The sequence below is a fragment of the Xiphophorus hellerii genome, chromosome 9, assembly GCF_003331165.1.
Source record: "Xiphophorus hellerii strain 12219 chromosome 9, Xiphophorus_hellerii-4.1, whole genome shotgun sequence".
Taxonomy (NCBI): Eukaryota; Metazoa; Chordata; class Actinopteri; order Cyprinodontiformes; family Poeciliidae; genus Xiphophorus; species Xiphophorus hellerii.
In genome coordinates, this window is record NC_045680.1 from 23,579,895 (window position 1) to 23,599,789 (window position 19,895).

The 19,895-nt window shown below is 42.2% G+C and overlaps 1 protein-coding gene across 4 annotated transcripts in view; it reads left to right on the forward strand.

Moving 5' to 3' along the window:
* nhsa (Nance-Horan syndrome a (congenital cataracts and dental anomalies)) overlaps window positions 1–15,769 on the forward strand; it is a 69,293-nt gene extending 53,524 nt beyond the window's left edge. Inside the window, exons 2-9 of one of the 4 annotated variants that reach the window (XM_032572865.1) lie at window positions 2,507–2,659; window positions 3,465–3,592; window positions 4,596–4,643; window positions 7,354–7,546; window positions 9,256–9,387; window positions 10,585–13,404; window positions 13,824–13,947; window positions 15,007–15,769. In XM_032572865.1, coding sequence (XP_032428756.1) covers window positions 2,507–2,659; window positions 3,465–3,592; window positions 4,596–4,643; window positions 7,354–7,546; window positions 9,256–9,387; window positions 10,585–13,404; window positions 13,824–13,947; window positions 15,007–15,631 — 4,223 coding nt within the window. In that variant the 3' untranslated portion in view covers window positions 15,632–15,769. Of the gene's footprint in view, window positions 1–2,506; window positions 2,660–3,464; window positions 3,593–4,595; window positions 4,644–4,824; window positions 4,888–4,907; window positions 5,855–7,353; window positions 7,547–9,255; window positions 9,388–10,584; window positions 13,405–13,823; window positions 13,948–15,006 lie in introns of those variants that run through there. The other 3 variants (XM_032572863.1, XM_032572864.1, XM_032572866.1) reach the window with 3 other exon arrangements.
* The last annotated feature ends 4,126 nt before the right edge of the window (window positions 15,770–19,895 follow it).

Here is a 19,895-nt window from a genome sequence, read left to right on the forward strand (position 1 = left end):
TATCGCGGAAAGAAATCTTGATTGGACAGTGTGGATAATTTTTTTTTCTTTTTCTTTTTGGGCTTACGTCCTTATCTAAAAACAAAATGACATAACATATTTTCAAAAATTGTTTTTCATGTCAATCATCTGTTCTGTGCTTGGTGTGTGAGAGCTGGGCTATGAGATTATGAGAATATAATCATAATATCAGTGCAAAAAAAAAATGCAATTTTGCCAGGAAAAAGTCACAAAATTATGAGAAAAAAGTTATTTTAATGAGAAGAAGGTTAGAGTTATCAAGATCTGATGTGACCAGCTCAGTTTGTTTAGGTCCTTGTTCGATATAGTCACAGTCACTTGCACGATTGTTTTAAGTTGTGCTATTGATGTGTTAAAAAATTAAGTGTTTCTATCAAGTATTGACTATTATCTGTAAAACCAATATCAAAGTATAACTTCACAAGTTGCTCAACATTTCATTTTCTGTTATTTTTCATGCTGGAGTTTTCATAAAACTCTGGTAATATTCCGACTTTATTCTCGTATCCTTTTTGCTCTATTGTCGTATGGCTGCATTCTCGCAATACTATGACTTTATTCACGTAGTAAAAAAAAAAAAAAAAAAGCGTTTTAGCCCGGTAATAATATTCTGTCACAGAATTCAAGGTCCAAATAAGAAGAAGCTGTAAAACACTCGGCAAAAAAAAAAAAAAAAAGCCGTCCAACCCGACATTGGACGCGTTGACATCACTCTGAATTTTGGAAATCCAAGGAGTGCATTCAATTCCCCAAAAATCAAATCTTCAAAGACCAAATTTTTGATTAATTGGTAAAAACAATTCATCACCCAGACCTAATGGGGTCATCTTTGTAGAAAGTTTTACCTCGATTTCCTGTATTTTTAACATTTTACACACTCACAACTCATTGCTCTGCTCATTTCTCATGTCACTGCTCCTCTGTAGTGAGTCACCTCAGTGTGCATTTCATAAAGAAACGGCTCCTGTCAAAGTGCTGCCTTTCACGCAGCGCCTCCTTGGATCTGCAGTAATGTGAGATCTGTAACTCGAGGTGGGGGTGGTGTTAGTGGTCAGGTACTGGTCAATGTTTGCAGGATGAAAGTCTCACTATCAGGTTGCATTAAGACCAATTGTTTGGCCTCAGGCGATGGATACCGTTGCCTTAGTAAACACACCATGTTTGCCCTGGACCTGAGTGGCCTGAGTTAGATCAGATGTTATTTAATCTCCTGGAAAACCAAAACAATCATCTTTGTGTTCATGCTCCAAAGAATGTGGCGTCTCTTCTGTCAGAAGCTGGGCCAGGCCGTAGAAAGGGCTGACGGGGGCAGTAGCCCAGGGCTCCAATATTTGGGGGGGGCGGCTCAAAGATTTTTATTTTCTTTTTCTTTTTTAATGAATGGAGGTTTTGAAAACATTGTACGGTATGTAAAACTCATAAGCTCAAATCATGTGAGTTGTATTATTTTAGGATTTTTATGTATGTAAAAAATATTAAATTATTTGAAACTGTAGTAAAAAAAAATTCTGAAATGTTATCACTGATGAAGGCAAAGAAGTTGTTTTGCGAATTGCCTGTTGGTTTGTAGTTTGACTGGCTTGCTTGGTATTAGTGAGACCAGAATTATGGACTATGAGACATTTATGTAGTTAATTACTAAAGTGGCTTTCACCAACTTATGATCTGTTACATCATTCCTGATTACATCAACCTGTCCAGGGACAGGTCAAAGTATTATTGGCTATGAGGCTGCAACTAAGGATTATTTAGTAATCGATTAATCTATCAATTATTCTAACGATTAATTGATTAGTCCAATAAAAAATGGCACATTCTACGGATTTTTCATTTAACCCCTTAAAGCCATTTTTAATCCAAAATTAGAAATACATTAAAAGATGCAAATAAACAATTGAATTATTTTTTTAAATAAAAAATAAACATTTGATTGCCTGAGATGCAATACACCCTAAACGCAACATGTATACATTTTTCATACAGTTTTGGCTTAATTACTAGTCTGAACATGTCGGGAGTTGCTTTTTATTTCAGCAAGTGGCATTTTTTTGAGTCTGTATGTTCCAGTTAATAATTAATCAACTACTAAATTAGTCAACAGTTATTTCAGCAATTGAGTAATCACGATTAATTGCAATTTATGCGATTAATCATTTCAGCCCTAATTAACTAGAGGACGTATTAAGCATAACATGCATCAGTTCATACCTGCTGATGTGTACGACTACCTAATAATTGTAATTATCATTGGTAAATGACATTTTACTTAGTAAATAGGGCACCAAGACGGGCTCCAGCCCAGGACCCCAGATTCTTGTAAATCCGTCCCTGGTCAGAAGCCGTGACATTGAGTCAGTGTCTACCCTCAAACTCGGGGAATTTAAAGCAACCCAAACTAATAGCTGTTTTGTTTTTTTCATTGCTTCCTATGTCTTATGCAAAAGAATAATTAGCGATGTTTCCACTGTGTTCGTTTCTCCGGCAGCCGTGTCCGACCTGGACGTGGAGAGTAAGCTGACGGCACACTTCAGAGCGCCGTGGCGCCTCCAGAGGAATGTTTTGCACCCCTCCACACGGCCGGCATGTGTGGCAGAGCTGCACAGGCAGGCCAACCACAGCCTGTGGTCACTGAACCAAGGTGAGCCGCTGGACGTTAGCACCTGACCCATAGACCCATACTCCTGCTGCTCACCGTGGCCGTTGTTCAGGATGATTGTACGTCATTGTTCAATTTCAGATTTAGAACTCAACATTAAACGCACTTTATGTGTTAACTGATGCTCAGTTAATAAATAAAGTCATCTTTTTTTCACATTTTCAACTTTAATTTCTTTCGTATTTTTCGTTTTGATATGTTCTCTTTTTGCTTTGTTTTGCCGAATGTTGTCTTATTCCAACTTGCTCTTGAAACGACATGAAATCTTTATTGATTTCAAACATGGAAAGGCGAAAAAAATTTCTAAGAACAAAACAACAAGAAAAAGACAGAATAATCAAACATATACAGCAAAACTTTCATATCCAGTTCAACAAGGAGTAGGAAGAAGTCAAAGCTGATTCAATCTCCCAAATATATCCCACATTATATATATCTACACGTTTAGGTTTTACCCCACGTCACAATTTCTACACTTTCAAATTACAGTTAATTAAAAAAAGTAACATTTTTTGTCTTGCGTTTATTTTTCACTCACATTTGAGGCAACGCCTTGGTAAAAAGTCAGATTGTTTTGAAGTCATCCCGCTTCCAAGCGTCTGCGATTCTGGTGTTATTTTGCCCCCCGGTGGAAAATGCATGTAAATGCACCCTCACAAAGACTCGATCAAAAGTTCAATCAAAAGCTTCCCGCATCAAGAATTCTCACAAAACCTGTAATCACAAGTGCATCCATCTTCTGCTTTCTCTCATAACCATGTTTTTTTTTTGCATGCTGTTATTAAAGTGTGTGCGTTTTCAGGTCACCAGAGGACGGAGCGCAGAGTGACCATCTCAGCCCTGCCCCCCACGCCCGTATACCCCTCCCCTCTCATCGAGCCGATGCAAGACGGTCGGGGCAAAAGTCTAACAACGGTGAGGCGATTATTGTCGTCATCTTTTCCCGTTAGTCTCCAAGAACAGCAATCAATACATCAATGTGTTGGGCTTTGGAAGTCCTGCCAGTCAGCTTGTTATAGCTCTAAAGATCTAATCCGTGGAACCGCAACCGTAAAGTTGCACAAACATCTAATATTTAAAGTGAAGTAATGGCTTTTCTTTACAAATATGTTCATACCTCCCGATGTTTTCCTAATCTTGTCAAGTTTGGTAGTTCTTAACTGGGGAAGTGGAACTTTTTTTTCAAAAATTATTACAAATACAAATCAGAAAATCGCGCTGAGCTCAAAAATAGGTTAGAGAGAGGCTTCCGAAACAACGGCAGAAAATTTAACAATACAGGACAACATTCCCACTGTGGGGCCTGGTGGTGGCAGCATTATAGTTTGGGGATTTTATTTTGTTTTCCCTCAGCAGGGAAAGAAAAGACTTTCAGAGTCAATGGGATGAAGCTAAAAACAGGACAAACTAAAAATAACAATAGAGATACAAAAGATTTGACATTGAGAGTGTCAGAGGGTCATCTTCCAGAAAAACGACAATCTCACACATACAATGGAAGTGTTGTTTTTGTTGTTGTTGTTTTTTTTTAGAATGGCCCAGTCAAAGTCCATACATGCATCCAGTCTCATTGAACTTGAACAGTTTTCCAAAGCTCTAGATACCTTAATGGACCTGCATGGAACGCACTTTTCAGATTTTAAAAGTTTTTTTTTTTTTTTTTTTTTAAAGTCACTCCACAATTTTGCTCTATTTTGTGTTTGTAATGTGATAAAATGTGAAACTGCTGTAAAGTATTTTGCACAAAAACCAGCCGCCGTCTATAGTTCAGTCTCAGTTTAATAATCCAGGTGTGCTAAAACTTTCCACCAGCACATGGCAGATTTTGTTGAGTTCTTTGTAATGTAATGTAGTTTTGCCATAATTCTCCTTTTAAAGTGACGGCGCCCTTTTTGTCCTCCCCCGTCCATCCAAGCAGCCAGAGAGACATTTTAGAGATGTATCCACTCAGTTAGCTGAAGCTCAGGTAAAGACGGGAACGGAGACGTGTTCACGTGTTGTTCTCATGTCACCGCTGTATGTTTCCCCCTGCGTCACGCTCCCCCGCGTCCTCACCTTCACCCGTGTCATTATTTTAAATTTCTGTTGTCGTTTGCTTGTTTTCTGTGTGTTTCCGTTTGTGGTCGTCTCTCCACCCTGTTGTTCAGTTCGACTCCGCCCGCTCCTCCTCCCCCACCGAATGTTGCAGCCTCTCTCCCTGGAGCAGAAAGGTACTGGTTCTGGTCCTCCCACTCGACCCCTCCCGTTTGCTTTCCACCTGTCCTTTCATCTGATTTACATGACCGACTGGTCATGTAAATCTGCTTTAGATGCATGAACTCTCGGTTTCTCCGCCCTATTGAGGTGATGAAGTAACAAACAAACAAAAAAACGGAGTGTGTCAGTTTGATGTTTTTCTGTGAAGTTTCAGTTTGAAATATGTGAGGAATGTGAGGGTGTGTGTGTGTGTGCGTGTGTGTGTGTGTGTGAGACATATTCACTCTACATTAATGAAAGGGTTGATGTTTTGGGAGCTTGTGTCTGTGATTACCCATGATCCTCCTCTCTGCACTAGCCGACAACCTTTGAGCTTGTTTGTTTGACCAAAAAGGCCTGATGCGCGCAAAGACAAAGACAAACACGAACCATCTCTACTCCTCTTCACCGTCCTCCTTCTCTCCCCCTCCCCTCCTTCAAAAGGCTCATCCTTCCTCTCAGAGCCTCTTCGAAACAAATCAGCTGTAAATGGTCCTCCCCTTTGATTTTTTTTTCTTCTTCTTCTTCTACTCATTGCGAGAAGTTTCCAAGGAAACCGGTTTCTTTTGTCGGCCCCGTTGGTCTGCTGGGAACCGGGAGCACAAAGGCTGGAGAGGCGGCTTTAAATGGGGTGGAAGGGGGGTGGGAAGACTTTGGGTTGCAGAGGTGGGAACCAGTTCGGCCTGAGAGTCGCTCCCAGTTTCACATGTTGGGAACTCGAGGGAAGGCAGAGAAATCCTCAGCTTGCTAGATGCCAGAGTTGGTTTCTAGCGCGTCCAGGAGGTTTGCTGCAGCTCAGAGGAATTTGATCCTGGCGCGTTTTTCCCGGAGGCTCGCCTGCCGCCGCCACAGAGGTGCCGCACATTCTCGCAGTACGACTGCAGGCTGCGTGTCGACGTCAGAATGCATCTTGTAGAACAGAGGTTGTGACGTGTGTGTGGAGTGAGTGCCCAAGTTTTTATTGGTCTGAGCTTCCTGCAAGCTGGAACTCTTTTCTCTTTTACTTTTCCTTTTTTTTTGCATGAAAGTCTGTTGTGTTTCTTTGAATGCTTCTCTCGCTTCCTGCTCTCACTTGCTATGAAGCATGCTGCTCGCTACTTAACGGATTCTTTGCACTGCTGTGTGAAACTCAGCTGCTGGAAGGGTGTGTGTGTTTACTGATGTATTCTCAGAGACAGTGTTCACACTCCCAGCTACGTGGTTCTCAAACTTTTCTCAGCAAACGCCACCTCAGGATCAGCTTTTCCAAGCACCACCGCCGTCCTGATCGACATGTTCAAACAGCGCACTGCAAAAAACTAAATCTTACCAAGTAATTTTTGGTCCAGTTTCTAGTGCAAATATGTTGGGACACTTGAAATAACACAAAACTAACTTCGAAGTAACTTTTCAGCAAGATGTAGGAGCTTGTTTTAAGTCAATAGTTCCTTAATATTGATGAAAAAGTTTATGTTGCATTGGCGAATTATTTCACTTATGTTATGCATGTTACACGTGAAATAATCTGCCAATGCAACTCAGCGCAGAGCATATATTAAGAAATGATTGACTGAAAACAAGCTACTATATCTTGCTTAGTTTTGTCTTATTTCAAGTGTCCTCAGGTATTTGCACTAGAAACTGGACCAAAAATACTTAGTAAGACTTTGTCTTTTTGCAGTGCAGTACAACAGATCACAAGATCTAATCAGGAAAATCTGAGGTTTCTTACCGACTCCAGTTTCAAAATCGAATACGGCTGCTTTAAATATGTCCTGGTGATAGCTGCGCAGTTCAGAATCTGCTAGGTTGGAGATTATGTATCTCATTAAAATGTCAGAAAATATTCTCTTTCTTCACCACATTAACTCCTCAAGTGAAATGTTGCTGATGTTTTATCATGTAAATGCGTTTTTTATTTTTTTATTATTAGCTTGTTTTGCTAGTAGCATCTACTCCAGCCTCTGGATAAATCACTTGGCTAACCTCGCTCATTTTTGGATTTGGAAGACGAATACAGTTAAATCGTATTCATTTTTACTTCCCACATCCGAATTCTGACTTCTGATGTCAGAATTGTAAAGGAGTCGCATCATATTGTGTCCTCGGTGGATCTTGGTTCAGAGTCTGTTTCCATTGTGCTTTTCTTCTGATAAGCCTCTGATGAAGTACTTGAACAACTTATATTTTTAGACTCTTTTCACTTCTGTTCGTTTCAAGTAAATAATTGATGCCAACATTTCACAGTGCCGATTACCACCGGTGGTATTTGCAGAGCAGTTTGAGAACCGAGAACATAGAAAATAGCGGGATAATCCCAGACTTTGTCCACACTTTATCCTCTCTGAAGCTGAGTTGTTTTTTTTCCCTTCTTCTTCTTCTTCTTTAACTGCCGACCCATTTTCCATGTACCGGTAATCCCACCATAACAGTCTAACCATGCAAATATCCATCTGTTGCAGGCTGCGCCTACTGACCCCGACACTGACGGGGTGGCTCTAGGTCACCGGTCTAAGTTTCCCATCCCTAACATCCCCTCCACCCTGGACAAGCAGACTAACTGGTCTAGAGCTCTGCCGCTGCCCACCCCAGAGGAGAGAATGAAATGCAATTCCCAAGTCATCGCCTCATGCATCATTCCTATTAATGTGACTGGTAAATTGAAATCGCCAAAATGTCTCAGTTGTCATCTCTTTGTTTAGGTCTGTGGACAGAGCACTCGAAGCTGTCTTTACATCTTTTAAAGAAGATCTGTAATGCTTTTTTTTTATTTTTATCTTTAAACATATTGACAACTACTTTATTACTAGAAAAATGGCATTTTCCAGGAGAACGTGCAAAAGCTAGCTGATTAGCTGCATGGAATGAAGTAAGGGTATTTTTTTGAACATTAAATAAGAGCAGAGTTGTTATGGCAACAAAAATTACTTTAAAAATTGTAGCAAGACTCACTGAATCACAGACGTTTAACATGTTAGCGTAAAATCCAGAACAGTAGAAGGCCTCATGCTACTATACTACTAACATACTTAAATTAGCAACAATTTTGGGTTATTTGATAAATTAACCATTAAAATGAATCTGATGTTTGTTTATGATTCAAAAGACTGTTCAAAAAATTTCTAAAATCTCTTCTTCTTTGGGAAAAATAGAAACCTGTCTTCTTTTTTTTATTCCTGGTAGAAAACGACCATGCTACCAGCTATCGCCTGGTTAATTTATTCACTTTGAAATCCCCATAACAATGCAGCTTCTTACTAGCAAAATAAAATTGAAAGTCTTATAGTAACATTATAAAAAAACAGTTATAGCAAAGCTGGATATTGAGATTTGTTTACGTTTAAAATAAAAAGTTAGCCATGCTAGGCTAATCGTCTTGTTTCTTTAGCGAAGTGGTTAGCACATAAATGTTAAAGGAAAAACAATTTCTGAATTCATTTTTAAGTCTCCATTGAGTTATTAGAATGCTTCCAAACACCTAGCTAAAATAGCCGTTACAGACTTTGCTAAAGCTAGAACATAAAACTGAATTACTATGCATATTATTATAATTAACCCTTTTGGTTTTGACCTAAGAGTTGAGAGGAAGAAGCACATTTACAAGAAGGTTCAGTATATTTCACATTTGGACTCATTTTATTTCAACAGTGTGACCTTATGGGTCTCAGAAAAATCCTCCTCCTCCTCAAAAGATCCTGGGTTGCGTGAATTACGCTTGCAGACCGTGACTATAAAAGTCCGAGTCATGCTTTGTGCTCGGTGAACTCTGTTTCTCAGTGACACTTTGCGATTGCTAAGAGGCCAGGTGCTGTGACATGAATGGCAATTAGTTTTGTTCAAGCGGATAAAAAGATCTGCTTGATGTTATTTACTCTGCCTCTCGCTGACTTGAAAACGGGAGCTGTGTGCCAACGTGGGCCGAGTCAAAGACAGTTGAAGGGGGGGGAGAAAAAAAATGCACATTTGTAAGCAGAGTCCTGCAATCGCTATGGTGCTGAAAGCCCCAACTTGTTGTCACATGATGGTCATAACGTGACGGAGGAAGATTAGTTGGTAAACCTAAGCAGAGGTATTCAGAGTTTACAGTCAGATTTCCCCTTTTAAATGCTTGTTTACAATTTCTGTCATAGTTGTCAGAAAATATTATAGCTTAGCAACCAAAACCTCCAAGCCGACACTGCGGCTTTATGCTCTCAGATCTCAGACCGCCTCTGCTATTTCTGTACGCCACCTTATTTAGTTCAGTCATTCGATATATTTATTTCAACTTTTGCCGTTTTATGTGACAGCGTGAGAGTTAAAAAAAGGATTCTCTGCATTTGGGACCAAACAAAGATTCCTCACATGTCCTGTCTCCGCTGCAGGGGTTGGCTTTGACAGAGATGCTAGTGTGCGCTGCTCACTCGTTCACTCGCAGTCTTTGCTTCAGAGGAGACGGAAGCTGAGGAGGCGGAGGACGGTCGCCGGTTTCCCCAGACAGGTGCAGCAGGATTTTGGTATGTATCTTTTTTTTTTTTTTAACACCATGTCATGTTGGGGTTTTTTTTTTCCACAGCGTCTTGCAGTAATTATACCCTTTGAACTTCTTGTTTTTTTCCACATTACAAAATGGGTTTTATCTGGATATTTCTGTGACGGCCCAGTAGAAAACTGTGCATAATTGCGAAGTGAAAGATAAAGCGTGTGTGGTTTTTAGGAATTTTTCAGATTTTTTATTTTTATTTTTTTACATAATCGTACAAATGTTTAAACCTTTTTGGATGCTGCCATTTTAACTTCAGGTTGCTTCTTGTCTTTATCAGCTTTGACCGTCTGTAGTCTGATTCAGTTGTTTCATACCAATGCATTTAAATTCAACTATATAAACTTCAGTTCAGTCCTAGTTATGGGACGATACAGTTAAATTCAGTGAATAATTACAATTAAATGTAAAAAAAAAAACCAGCTATCTATTTATCTAAATTATTGACTTAAACTAGAGGGGGCTGAATGAATGCCATCCTTTTCAGATCTTGCTAAGAAAAAATAAAAGTAAAAAGTGCGTGTCCATTTTCATTCACTTCTCAAATATCAACTATTATGTCTTGGTTTATCACATAAAATCCTTGTAAAATGTATCAAAGTTTGTGGGTTTAGCAAGCAATAATAACAGATTCATCTCCATAACATAAAAATATTTATTATTAATTATCTTGAAGACACAGCACTGTATTCTTTCACAGACTGATTTTTTTTAAGTTAATATTTTAACACAACGGTTCACTGCAAAAACACAAAATCTTACGTTTTTTTGTTTAGTTTGTAGAGCAAATATCTTAGGGCACTTGAAATAAGACAAAACTAATTTATATGTAACTTTTCTTCAAGGTAAGTTTACGTTTTTTGTTCCTAAATTTCGATGAAAAGGTACCAGTTCCACTGGCAGATTTTTTTCACGTATAACATGGAAGAAATACCTTGTTATAAGTGCAACTGGTACTTTTTTTAATCAATATTAAAGAAACTATTAACTTAAAATAAGCTAGATTTTGCTGAAAAGTTACTTGTAAGTTACTTTTTACTCATTTTAGATGTAGTAAGATAGTTGCACTAGAAACTAGACCAAAAAAAACTGTAAGATTTTGCGTTTTCGCAGTGTTGAAAGATTATAGAAAATAAAGTCTGAAACTCTTTAATCCTTCTTTCTTCTCCAGACTCTGATGACTCCCCTGGTTCCAGGGAGCGGACGGTCATTGTTCACACCACTGCCGATATAACTCCTTCCACTGAGGGGCTGGCCAGCCATCTGACCACCAGAGACTCAGGTTGCCAGACCGAAGACTTTTTGACGTCAGGAGCGCCGTGTCGGAGGAGGCTCAGGGTCCAGAGAGGTCAGGGCGTGTCACTCCTGCTCTCCCACTCGGCAGGCAACATCTCCTGCCTGCCCGACAGCGCTGACCCCATGTTCTCCAGTTCAGTGGAGGCCCGTTTGCGGTCGCGAAGTCTGCCCAGAGACAGCAGCAGGATGATGATGATCCTCATGGACGATGAGCGCAACGACAGCGACGAGGAGGAGGAGCTGGCACCCTTCGACTCCGAGGGTTTCCTTCCCGGGCGCAGGGAGAGGATCCTGAAGGAGGAAGAGGAGAGCGCCGATGACCGGGCCGTGTCAGAGCGGCAGCTGGGGGGGCTGAAGTTTGCGCAACTGTCGGACAGTCCGGAGCACAGCTGGATGGAGCGGACCGGCGCTCAACTGCCCAGGAAAGCCGACATGGGCAGCTGCGAGATCTCGTCCAGTTCGGACACCTTCAGCAGCCCAGTTCACTCCGTCTCAGCCGCAGGGGTGCTGGGCAGCCAAATGGACCATAAGGATGACCACCAATCTTCAAGCGGGAACTGGAGTGGCAGCAGCTCCACCTGCCCCTCCCAGACCTCAGAAACTATCCCCCCCGCAGCGTCCCCTCCACTAACCGGATCCTCGCACTGCGACTCTGAGTTGTCCCTCAATGCCGCCACTCACACCGCCGAAGACCAGACCAGCTTCCTGCTGGACAACTACCAGGGCCTCAGAACCCAGCGAGCTGGCTCCTTCTCCTCAGCAGCTATGGATATATTAGAGGAGGCTGGAGTGAGTACGCCCATGGAGGGGGAGTGGGATTTCCCCAACGCGGAGCCGTCTTCCTCTCAGGGGTTCAGCCCTGAACCGGGCAGGGAGGCCGAGAGCAGCCTGGGCTGCCCCAGCTTCACCAGCATGGCTACCTGCGAGAGCAGCTTCTCCGACAAACCGCCATCAGAGAAAGCAGACACCGTTTCTTACTACTCTGTGGACACCGAAGGGTACTACACCTCCATGCACTTTGACTGCGGTTTAAAAGGCAGCAAAAGCTTCACCTACAACTATGCAAACCCTGGTTCTGATTGCGGTTTGTCGGACGTGAGCGGCCACCTGACTCTGGGGAGACGCTGCCTCTCCTTGAGAAAGTCAAAGGCCAAGCCCTCCCCACCAAAGAGGAGTTCCTCCTTGAGAAAGATATGCAGTGAGGGACACATCCCAGAAAAGAGAGAACCAAAGATTACCGGTACCTACAGACACCCAGTGTCTCTGTCCTCTAAAGAGCGGAGAATGCAGCTGGCTCTGTCTGGATCTCCAGGACTCATGGAGAACTCCTCACTAGGGCGAGAGCCCCTCGAGGTCTGGGCGATGGAAGGCACGTCAGATCTGACGGATTTAGGCATTTTAAGCTCCAAAGACGCACATTCCTTTAAGGACAATGGCATTGTGCAGTCAGACTATGCAGATCTCTGGCTTCTAAACGATTTGAAGTCCAGTGATCCCTACCGATCGCTATCAAACTCCAGCACAGCCACGGGTACGACTGTGATCGAATGCATCAAGTCACAGGAGAGCTCAGAGTCCCAGACTTCCCAGTCTGGCTCCAGAGCCACCACCCCATCACTCCCATCAGTGGAGAGCGAGTTCAAGTTGACGTCTCCGGAGAAGCTGGCCGGATTGGCGAGCCCATCGAGCGGCTACTCCAGTCAGTCTGAAACCCCCACCTCCTCATTTCCCTCCACCTTCTTCCCCGGACCTCTGTCCCCAGCCACTGGGAAGAGGAAGCCCAAAGTCCCAGAGAGGAAGTCGTCTCTTTCCTCTCTGTCTCTGCAGGCACGCTCATCCAGAGACGTAGCCACCTCGAAGAAAGATCTGGAGCTGCCGATGATTCCTCCTTCTCACCTCGACTTAAGTGCCCTTCACAGTCCAAGCAATAAAGACTCGGCTTACGGGAACCAGCTACCAAACCTTCTCCAGATCAAGCAAAAAGATGTGCCAACCGCCAAAACTGTCACATCTCCGAACTTGGAGTCCTTCACTGCCCACTCTCTGTCTATAACACCCTCAATTCTTCAAAAAGTGCAGCTTCGGTCCATCAGCAAGCAGCCTGAAGACCTGCATGAGAACAAAGTGGCCTCGAGACTCCAGTTTCCGTCTGAGAACTCAACCAGCAGTCAATCACTAGCTCTCAAGAGTCCCTCAATGCACAATTCTCATAATCATCATGTTTCATCAAACGACTCAATCCATGCCTCAAATGAAGAGCTTTCAATGGCAAATAGCAAGGGCACAGAGGTATTGTCAGGGAGCGCGACAGCTGTCGGACTGCAGTCAGAACCGTGTTTGGATGGTTCTAACGTCCCCAAGGCGTTGACTGTTCACGAAGCAAAGCAGCGCTCAGAGTCACCGGTAACATCCGTCTGCTCCGGAGAGTCTATCCCACACGTAGACTCTTCAGGTCAGCAGCAGAGCGAACTGCCCGAAGCGGAAATGTGTCCTTGCCCTCCGGTTTTACACAGCTCACCCAAGAGGTCCAACTGTGTGGACAAAGTGCCTGCTGCTGACAGTCCTCTGGAGACGTCCCAGGAGAGCTCCATCAGCAGCGAAGGGGAGAACGACTCATCAGGAGTTTCAGCCGAAAGTGCCTCACAGGACAGGAAAGAGGAATCCACAGAGGAGGCAGACGATTGCTTTAGCAAAGGCAGGTTCTTCAGGCCCTTCTCACTATAAACTATTATTATCTATTCCAGATTGATACGTGGATCATTTTAATAAAAATAAAAGCATAAGAATAGTACAGGAAAAAAAACATGCAACACAGATGCTATATATTAAAATTCAAATTTGTCAGTTTTTGGGGGTTTTTTTGTAAAAGAAAATTATTAAAATTAATTTCCCAGTTTTTTTGCTATGCTAAGCTATTCTTTTACTTAATTATCTACACTTAAACCGTTACTCTTTATGTTTAAACATAACCTGTTAATACTGTACATATTCAATTTGACCTCAATAGCAATAAAGGAATTCCAAAAAATATTAGTATTTTTGCATATTATGGACTTGTTATAATCTGCTAATCACCGTATTAAAAGTTCTTCTTTTTTTTTCTTTTTTTTACAGACTTTACAGAAAGTGACAACTCTGCGCCGTCACAGCTCGAGGAGTCACAAAAAGAGGATGACAGCGTGTTTCTGTCACCCAACAAGTCCCGCACCACTGAGGATCTGTTCGCTATGATTCACAGGTGAGCGTTTGGACAGACGGCCTCTCGGTCCTGGTTCACACAAAGTGTCTCATAGTTGTTTGTGGCGACGGTGGTAGGAGTCAGACCCGCAATTGGCGGGTCTGAAAAACTCAGATGTCCATCAGTCGTTACAAAGACGACTGATGGACCTCGGCTGGTTCGATCCGCGCCCCATCATGTTTTTGGCCAGCTATCATCACTGCTATATTCCACTGATTCCATATAAAACGAGTGATGTCATGCGCAGAAGCTTCAGCTCCCCCTGCTGGAGAGCATAAAACAAACTGCTTGCTGACAATCACTACCATTAGGTTTAGTTGTCAGCAAACCTATATCTATATGCACTAAATCTTAGATATATGCGTGATATATAATAGAACAAGGGAAAAAAGGGTGCTTTGCTTCTAATTCACTAGCAAGGACCACGCCACAAAGGTTTAAATATTCATTGTAGGAAGGGGTGAAGAAGACAGGATGTAGAGATGAATGAGTTTGGCCTGGTCATCTGGGGATGGGAGATGAAGACTCGGCGTGGGGGTGTGGTCTTCGGGGAAATTTGTTCCGCTTATTTTCCCGAGCCCGCATGGACGCCAGCTGCAGCAAAAAGGAGTAAAGCATGGTTATGAGATGGAAGGACAGAAAAGGGGAAGAGGTGATGGGATGAATAGGGATGAGGTAAAAGAGGTAGAGGGTAAAGGAGGGTGGGGTTGACATAACAGACTGAGAAGGATGGGTGAGCAGAGTATAAATAGACTGCTTGTAAAATTCGAGGTGTTGCTTTGGGCGTGGCCCTGCTCCCAAACTTAAGTTAGCATATTCACTTGATTTGTCAACACTATGACAAGTAGGTGACAAGGTCAGCAAAAAGTTTTAATCAAAAGAAAAAAAACGATAGTATCTATATCCCCAGGTTTCATTTTGTTAACAAAACTGACTGACTATGGATGACATATAAAAGAACAACCTTTTCCCCCTCCAGCATTAAATTTCCAGATGTAAACAATAACATCCAGCATGTGTATACAGCTCTGATTTCATGTCAATTCGTTTCATCCGTAGATCCAAAAGGAAAGTGTTGGGGAGGAAGGACTCCACTGAGCTGGCTGCAAGGACCCGCCTCAGCGCCTCATCGGGCAACACCCCACCGCCCAGCAGCACCGTCACCTCCCCGGTCCCTGCGGCGTCCCCCTCTTCCCCCTCCCCCGCTGTGACCCCGCCCGCCCCACACAGAGTCTCGGGGCCCATCTACAGGAACGCGAAGAAGTCCAGCACCTCCAACGAGGAGTTCAAGCAGCTGCTGCTTAAAAAGGGGAGCCGCTCGGACTCCAGCTACCGCATGTCGGCTGCTGAGATCCTGAAGAGCCCCGTCGCTCCGAAGTCGCCTGGAGACTTTCTGACCGAGTCACCCAGACAGTCGGAGGAGGCCCCCTCCCCACTGCAGCAACTCCTGTTGGACCAAGAGCAGCTGTCCAGCCCGTACCCCAAAGCCAACGGCGAGAGCTTCTCCCCGAGACCCTTCCTCTCGTCTGCCGCTTCCAGGCAGGGCCGCTCGAGGATCCCGCCGCCCGCCAGCAGCAGCCGCTACAGCGTGCGCAGCAGGCTGTACTCCACGCCCATGCAGGCCATCTCCGAGGGCGAGACGGAGAACTCGGACGGAAGCCCTCACGATGACCGCTCCACGTAGGACACGGAGCACAGCAGAGATAAATCTATATGTTTACAAAGACGACTGATGGACCACGATGAAATATAATATATAAATATATCAAATATGCAGAAGGCAGGGGAGCAGATTAAATCATTTTAAAAGTAAAAAAAATTTAAAAATCAATCAGATTCCTAGCAATTTTTTGGGATGAATTTTTAAATATTGTTCTTTTTTGTATTTCAGTCCACAAAATGTACCACAAACTATTTTTAAAATAAATCCCTGTTATTACAAAATGACTTTGTAAAAAAACAAAAAAACAAAAATAGAAACATCCGAAACCCAAATATTCATCCTGCCCAATTTAACTCTTACAGTTCACCGATTGAAATTGTTTCCAGTTTTGGTAAACCGTGCCAACACAGACTGTTTTTCTACTGCGATTTCTATCGAATGGCTGTTTTTCAATAAAGCTAGCACAGCTAGCATGACGTAGCTCTGCGTGCCCCTTGATAGATTTTTGCAAAAAGCTGCCAACATTTCAAAGTTTGTTCTATGACTGGCAGAGGTGAAAAACTCAAAGTTAAAAACAGAGCAACTTAGATCCCGTTTAGCCTTCTTGCTATCTGCTGAAAGTCTCAGCCTGATTCTACAGCAGACACGTCTCAACATTAAATAGCTCCCCACATCTCAGTGATCCATCTGATTTCCCCAATAATGTGTTTTAACAGCTAATGTTGAGCCTTCTTCCGACAGTAACAACTTCCACACCGAAGAGTTGTTGTCAGCGGGACGTGTCAGGGCTTACGTTTGATCATCGATTATTTCTAGTTTTAAAGAGATATTTTGTTTGGTTATTTGAAGACGGGTAAACCCAACGTCTCGTGACAGCTACCTGTTGTCAGATTTAAAAAGAAAAAAAAAAACATAATAGTTGACCTTCATTTTGTATCCTATAGATGCAGATTTTTACCTTTTATGTATTCTGTGAATACCTATGCAAGAAAAGACACGAAACTTGTACATTTCCTCAAGCCACTTTAACTTTCCCGCCAATCAGCACGTCACAACTAGCTTCAGAGAAATTATCCCTCCGTCTTTCCATTCATATTGTTTGCAACAGCAGTTAGAATACTTTAACTCCTAACAAGGACATATATAATGAAAGGCAGCTACTTGTTACAATATTTCAGAGTCATCATGGAGAGTTACCAGTGATAGACGGCGGAACGGTCTAAACCGAACACCAAGCCGACGATCTCTGGAGACGGGAAAGACGCAGGTGTTATCACGGGACACGAAAAAGTGCTCAAAAAGCCGGAGGCGGAGGAAAAACGCAGCGTGGAAAGATACAACGAGAAGGTCATGTGTTTAAAGAACAGTGGTCGTTTGTGGCTGAAGATGTGGCTTGTTTTTGAATAGTCGAAAGAGGCGATGGGAAAGTGCTCAGTAGGATCGAATATGCCTTACTGTACTCGACAGGAAACAATACGTGACAAAACGTTTTCCCGGGGGAGGAGGTAAAATGTGGGGCCGGGTTATCAAGAAGGGAAAGAATCTGTTGGATTCGGGGGCATTTGCTGCTGTCGTGTGCCAAATGTTTCTTGATGACTCCATACGCCCATAAAATATTTTCTATGTTGTTAACTTAAATTTTTTTTTTTTTTTTTATCAGACGGATGGCCCCTGTTTAGTTTTTTTTTTTTCTTTTAACAAACTAAAAGTGACATTTTAACAATGAATTGCTGGAAATTTTAAAAACGTATTCAAATGCCTACTTTCATTTTGAAAGACACATTTTAGTTTTCTGATTTCCAGGTATCGTATTTTGATATATTATAATATGAACAATAGGTGATTCAAAGAGCTATTTCAAAGCGCTATAAGCTATGCCCAACCAGTATGCAAAGCTGACCGAATCGGTGTCAGTGCAGGTAGATTTTTGGCCTTAATGACACTCCGTACACGCAGCCACAGGGAACTCAGTGAGATTAGCCTCTTAACTTTCATTCCACCTAACCCCCTGACCCCCTTTTTTGCACTGACGAAGAGATGTTTGTGAGGTTTCATTTGTCCCTTGCTGCGTGCCGTACCTGGAGACACTTATCGACCCTTCCACTCAGCTGTATACATAACTCTTCCTGAATAATTTTGTCGTGATGTAAGAGTGGAGTTGTGTAGATGCTTCTGCCAAAGGCTGCAGGACATGTTACAGGACCTGTTTGGAGCATTGGACTGTGCTTTTCTCTTGTTACTTGACTGAAATGTTCTTGAAATCACAAAACAGTACTAAAAAAAACAGAGTCACAGCTTATGGTACTAGATGCATTAAAAAGAAAAATTGGACATGAAATGAACCTATACAAACAGTACTGTATGTGTTTTGTTTTCTTTCTTCCTTTCTTTCTTTTTTGTGTACAAAACTGTAAATACATGAACTGTTCAGAACGATCACAAAGGTTATCTAATTGTCTCTAATGTAAAAATAATAATAATAATAATGTTTTCAGAGTTTACATTGATTTCAGACCTTTGTATATTTTTGAGTTGTGGAACACTTTGTCTTGTATTTATTTTTTAGTAAGCATTGTGGGCATCCCATAGAAAATCTTTATCTACTGCTGAAGCACAACAAGCTGCTTAGCAAAAATGTGTATGAACAGACAAATAAATGTGACTGCTTTAAAAATACAACTTTGAGTGTGTGTGTGGTCAATTCCAAACAGCGGGAAAATCACCCTGTTGCTAATTATTACCAACATTTTTGCCATTTCATCCCTTCCTTCTGTTATTTTGCTAACATGCTGTGCCTAAAGCTACAGTATGTACGTTTTACAAAAATATGTTGTTTTTATAAAACATATTTGTTAAAACTGTCACCTTGTGACAATATAAAATGCGACAGATAATCTGTGAAAAGACCGCTCGGTTCCAGGTCATCCGAAATGACGTGAAACAATGATTTCCACGTCAAAAACAACCAATCAGAGGCAGGGGGCGGGTCTTACCACTGCCAATCAAACATTACTCCGTGGTAATGGCGGGAAAGAAACAAAAATGATAAATTGGGCCCAAAACTGAGGTCAACATAACAAAGTACAACTCGGGTAGTAACACAACAAACTCGAGCACAAACTGACCTAACAAACAAGACATGAGGGGAACTTAAATAGTGGCTGATCAGACCATTAACACACACAGGGGGTTAATTAAACATACAAGAACTTAAACAATACTGGTCAGTACACATTACTAAATCTGTAAATTAAATAAATATCAGAATTGAACTAACTTTCAAAAAGAAGAAACATTAAAGAAATGGTAGAATTAAACTACAGACCAAACTTTCGCTGGTGAACAAATGGAACGGCCCGCTGAGGAAGTTTGACAGCCATGTATGGAAATCAATCACCTGGAGCTCATCTGCATGATTGTCAGCAACAGGTCCAGAGGAAACTGGCAACTCAAAAGAAATAAATTAATCTGTCGCATTCAACAAAAACACAAAGAACTGACCAAGTTAACTAAATGTGTACACGCCAAATAGTTAACTAAAAAGTCAGACTAATGAAAACAATTTTAAAGATAAAAATCTAAACTAATCACTAATTAATATTTAAAGTAATATTAAGGAAGAACTGAAAACCATTACCATTACTGTCTCGGTGTGACAGTAGGGACAGCTGTCACAGTTCCCTTTCCTGTCTTAACTGTCTACGCAATATAAAGTCTACCACTTCACGCAACGCCGTGGACTCCCTTAAAAGATTTCGACAAATCTTCTGTTATATCCCGTGAATCAAAGAGAAAATCCCTTTGATATCTGTAGGCTACCGTCAAAGTGCTGTCTATCAGAGTTATCGTGGCTGCAGTCAATGCTAAGACGTTTTCATCAGTTGACCTCGATGCAATAATTTGTAATTGTCCTCTTAATTCGTGCAAATCCCCGATAATTCTGTCCAAAAACATTAACGTCGAACTGGAAGACATTTTCTCAGAGTTTGAAAAATGTCAGCTAAGATACTCACACCTTGGAGCAGAGAAACCAGCTGGAACAGCTGCGCTTTGACCCGCCGCCTCCCCATCTCCACCTTCATCCCATGGCCATCTTCCTAGCTCCCTCTGTGTTCCTCCGTCTCAAGGCCCCGTTCCACCACCGGTATTCGGACCGGGGGGAAGACTAACCTGAGCTTCACCTGACCGATCACCTTGGTGATCCTCAGCTCACAAGTCTTCCACCGGGTTCGAGCGCCAAAGAACTTTGTATCATTAAATCTTCTAACTGCTATTCTTTCTCTGT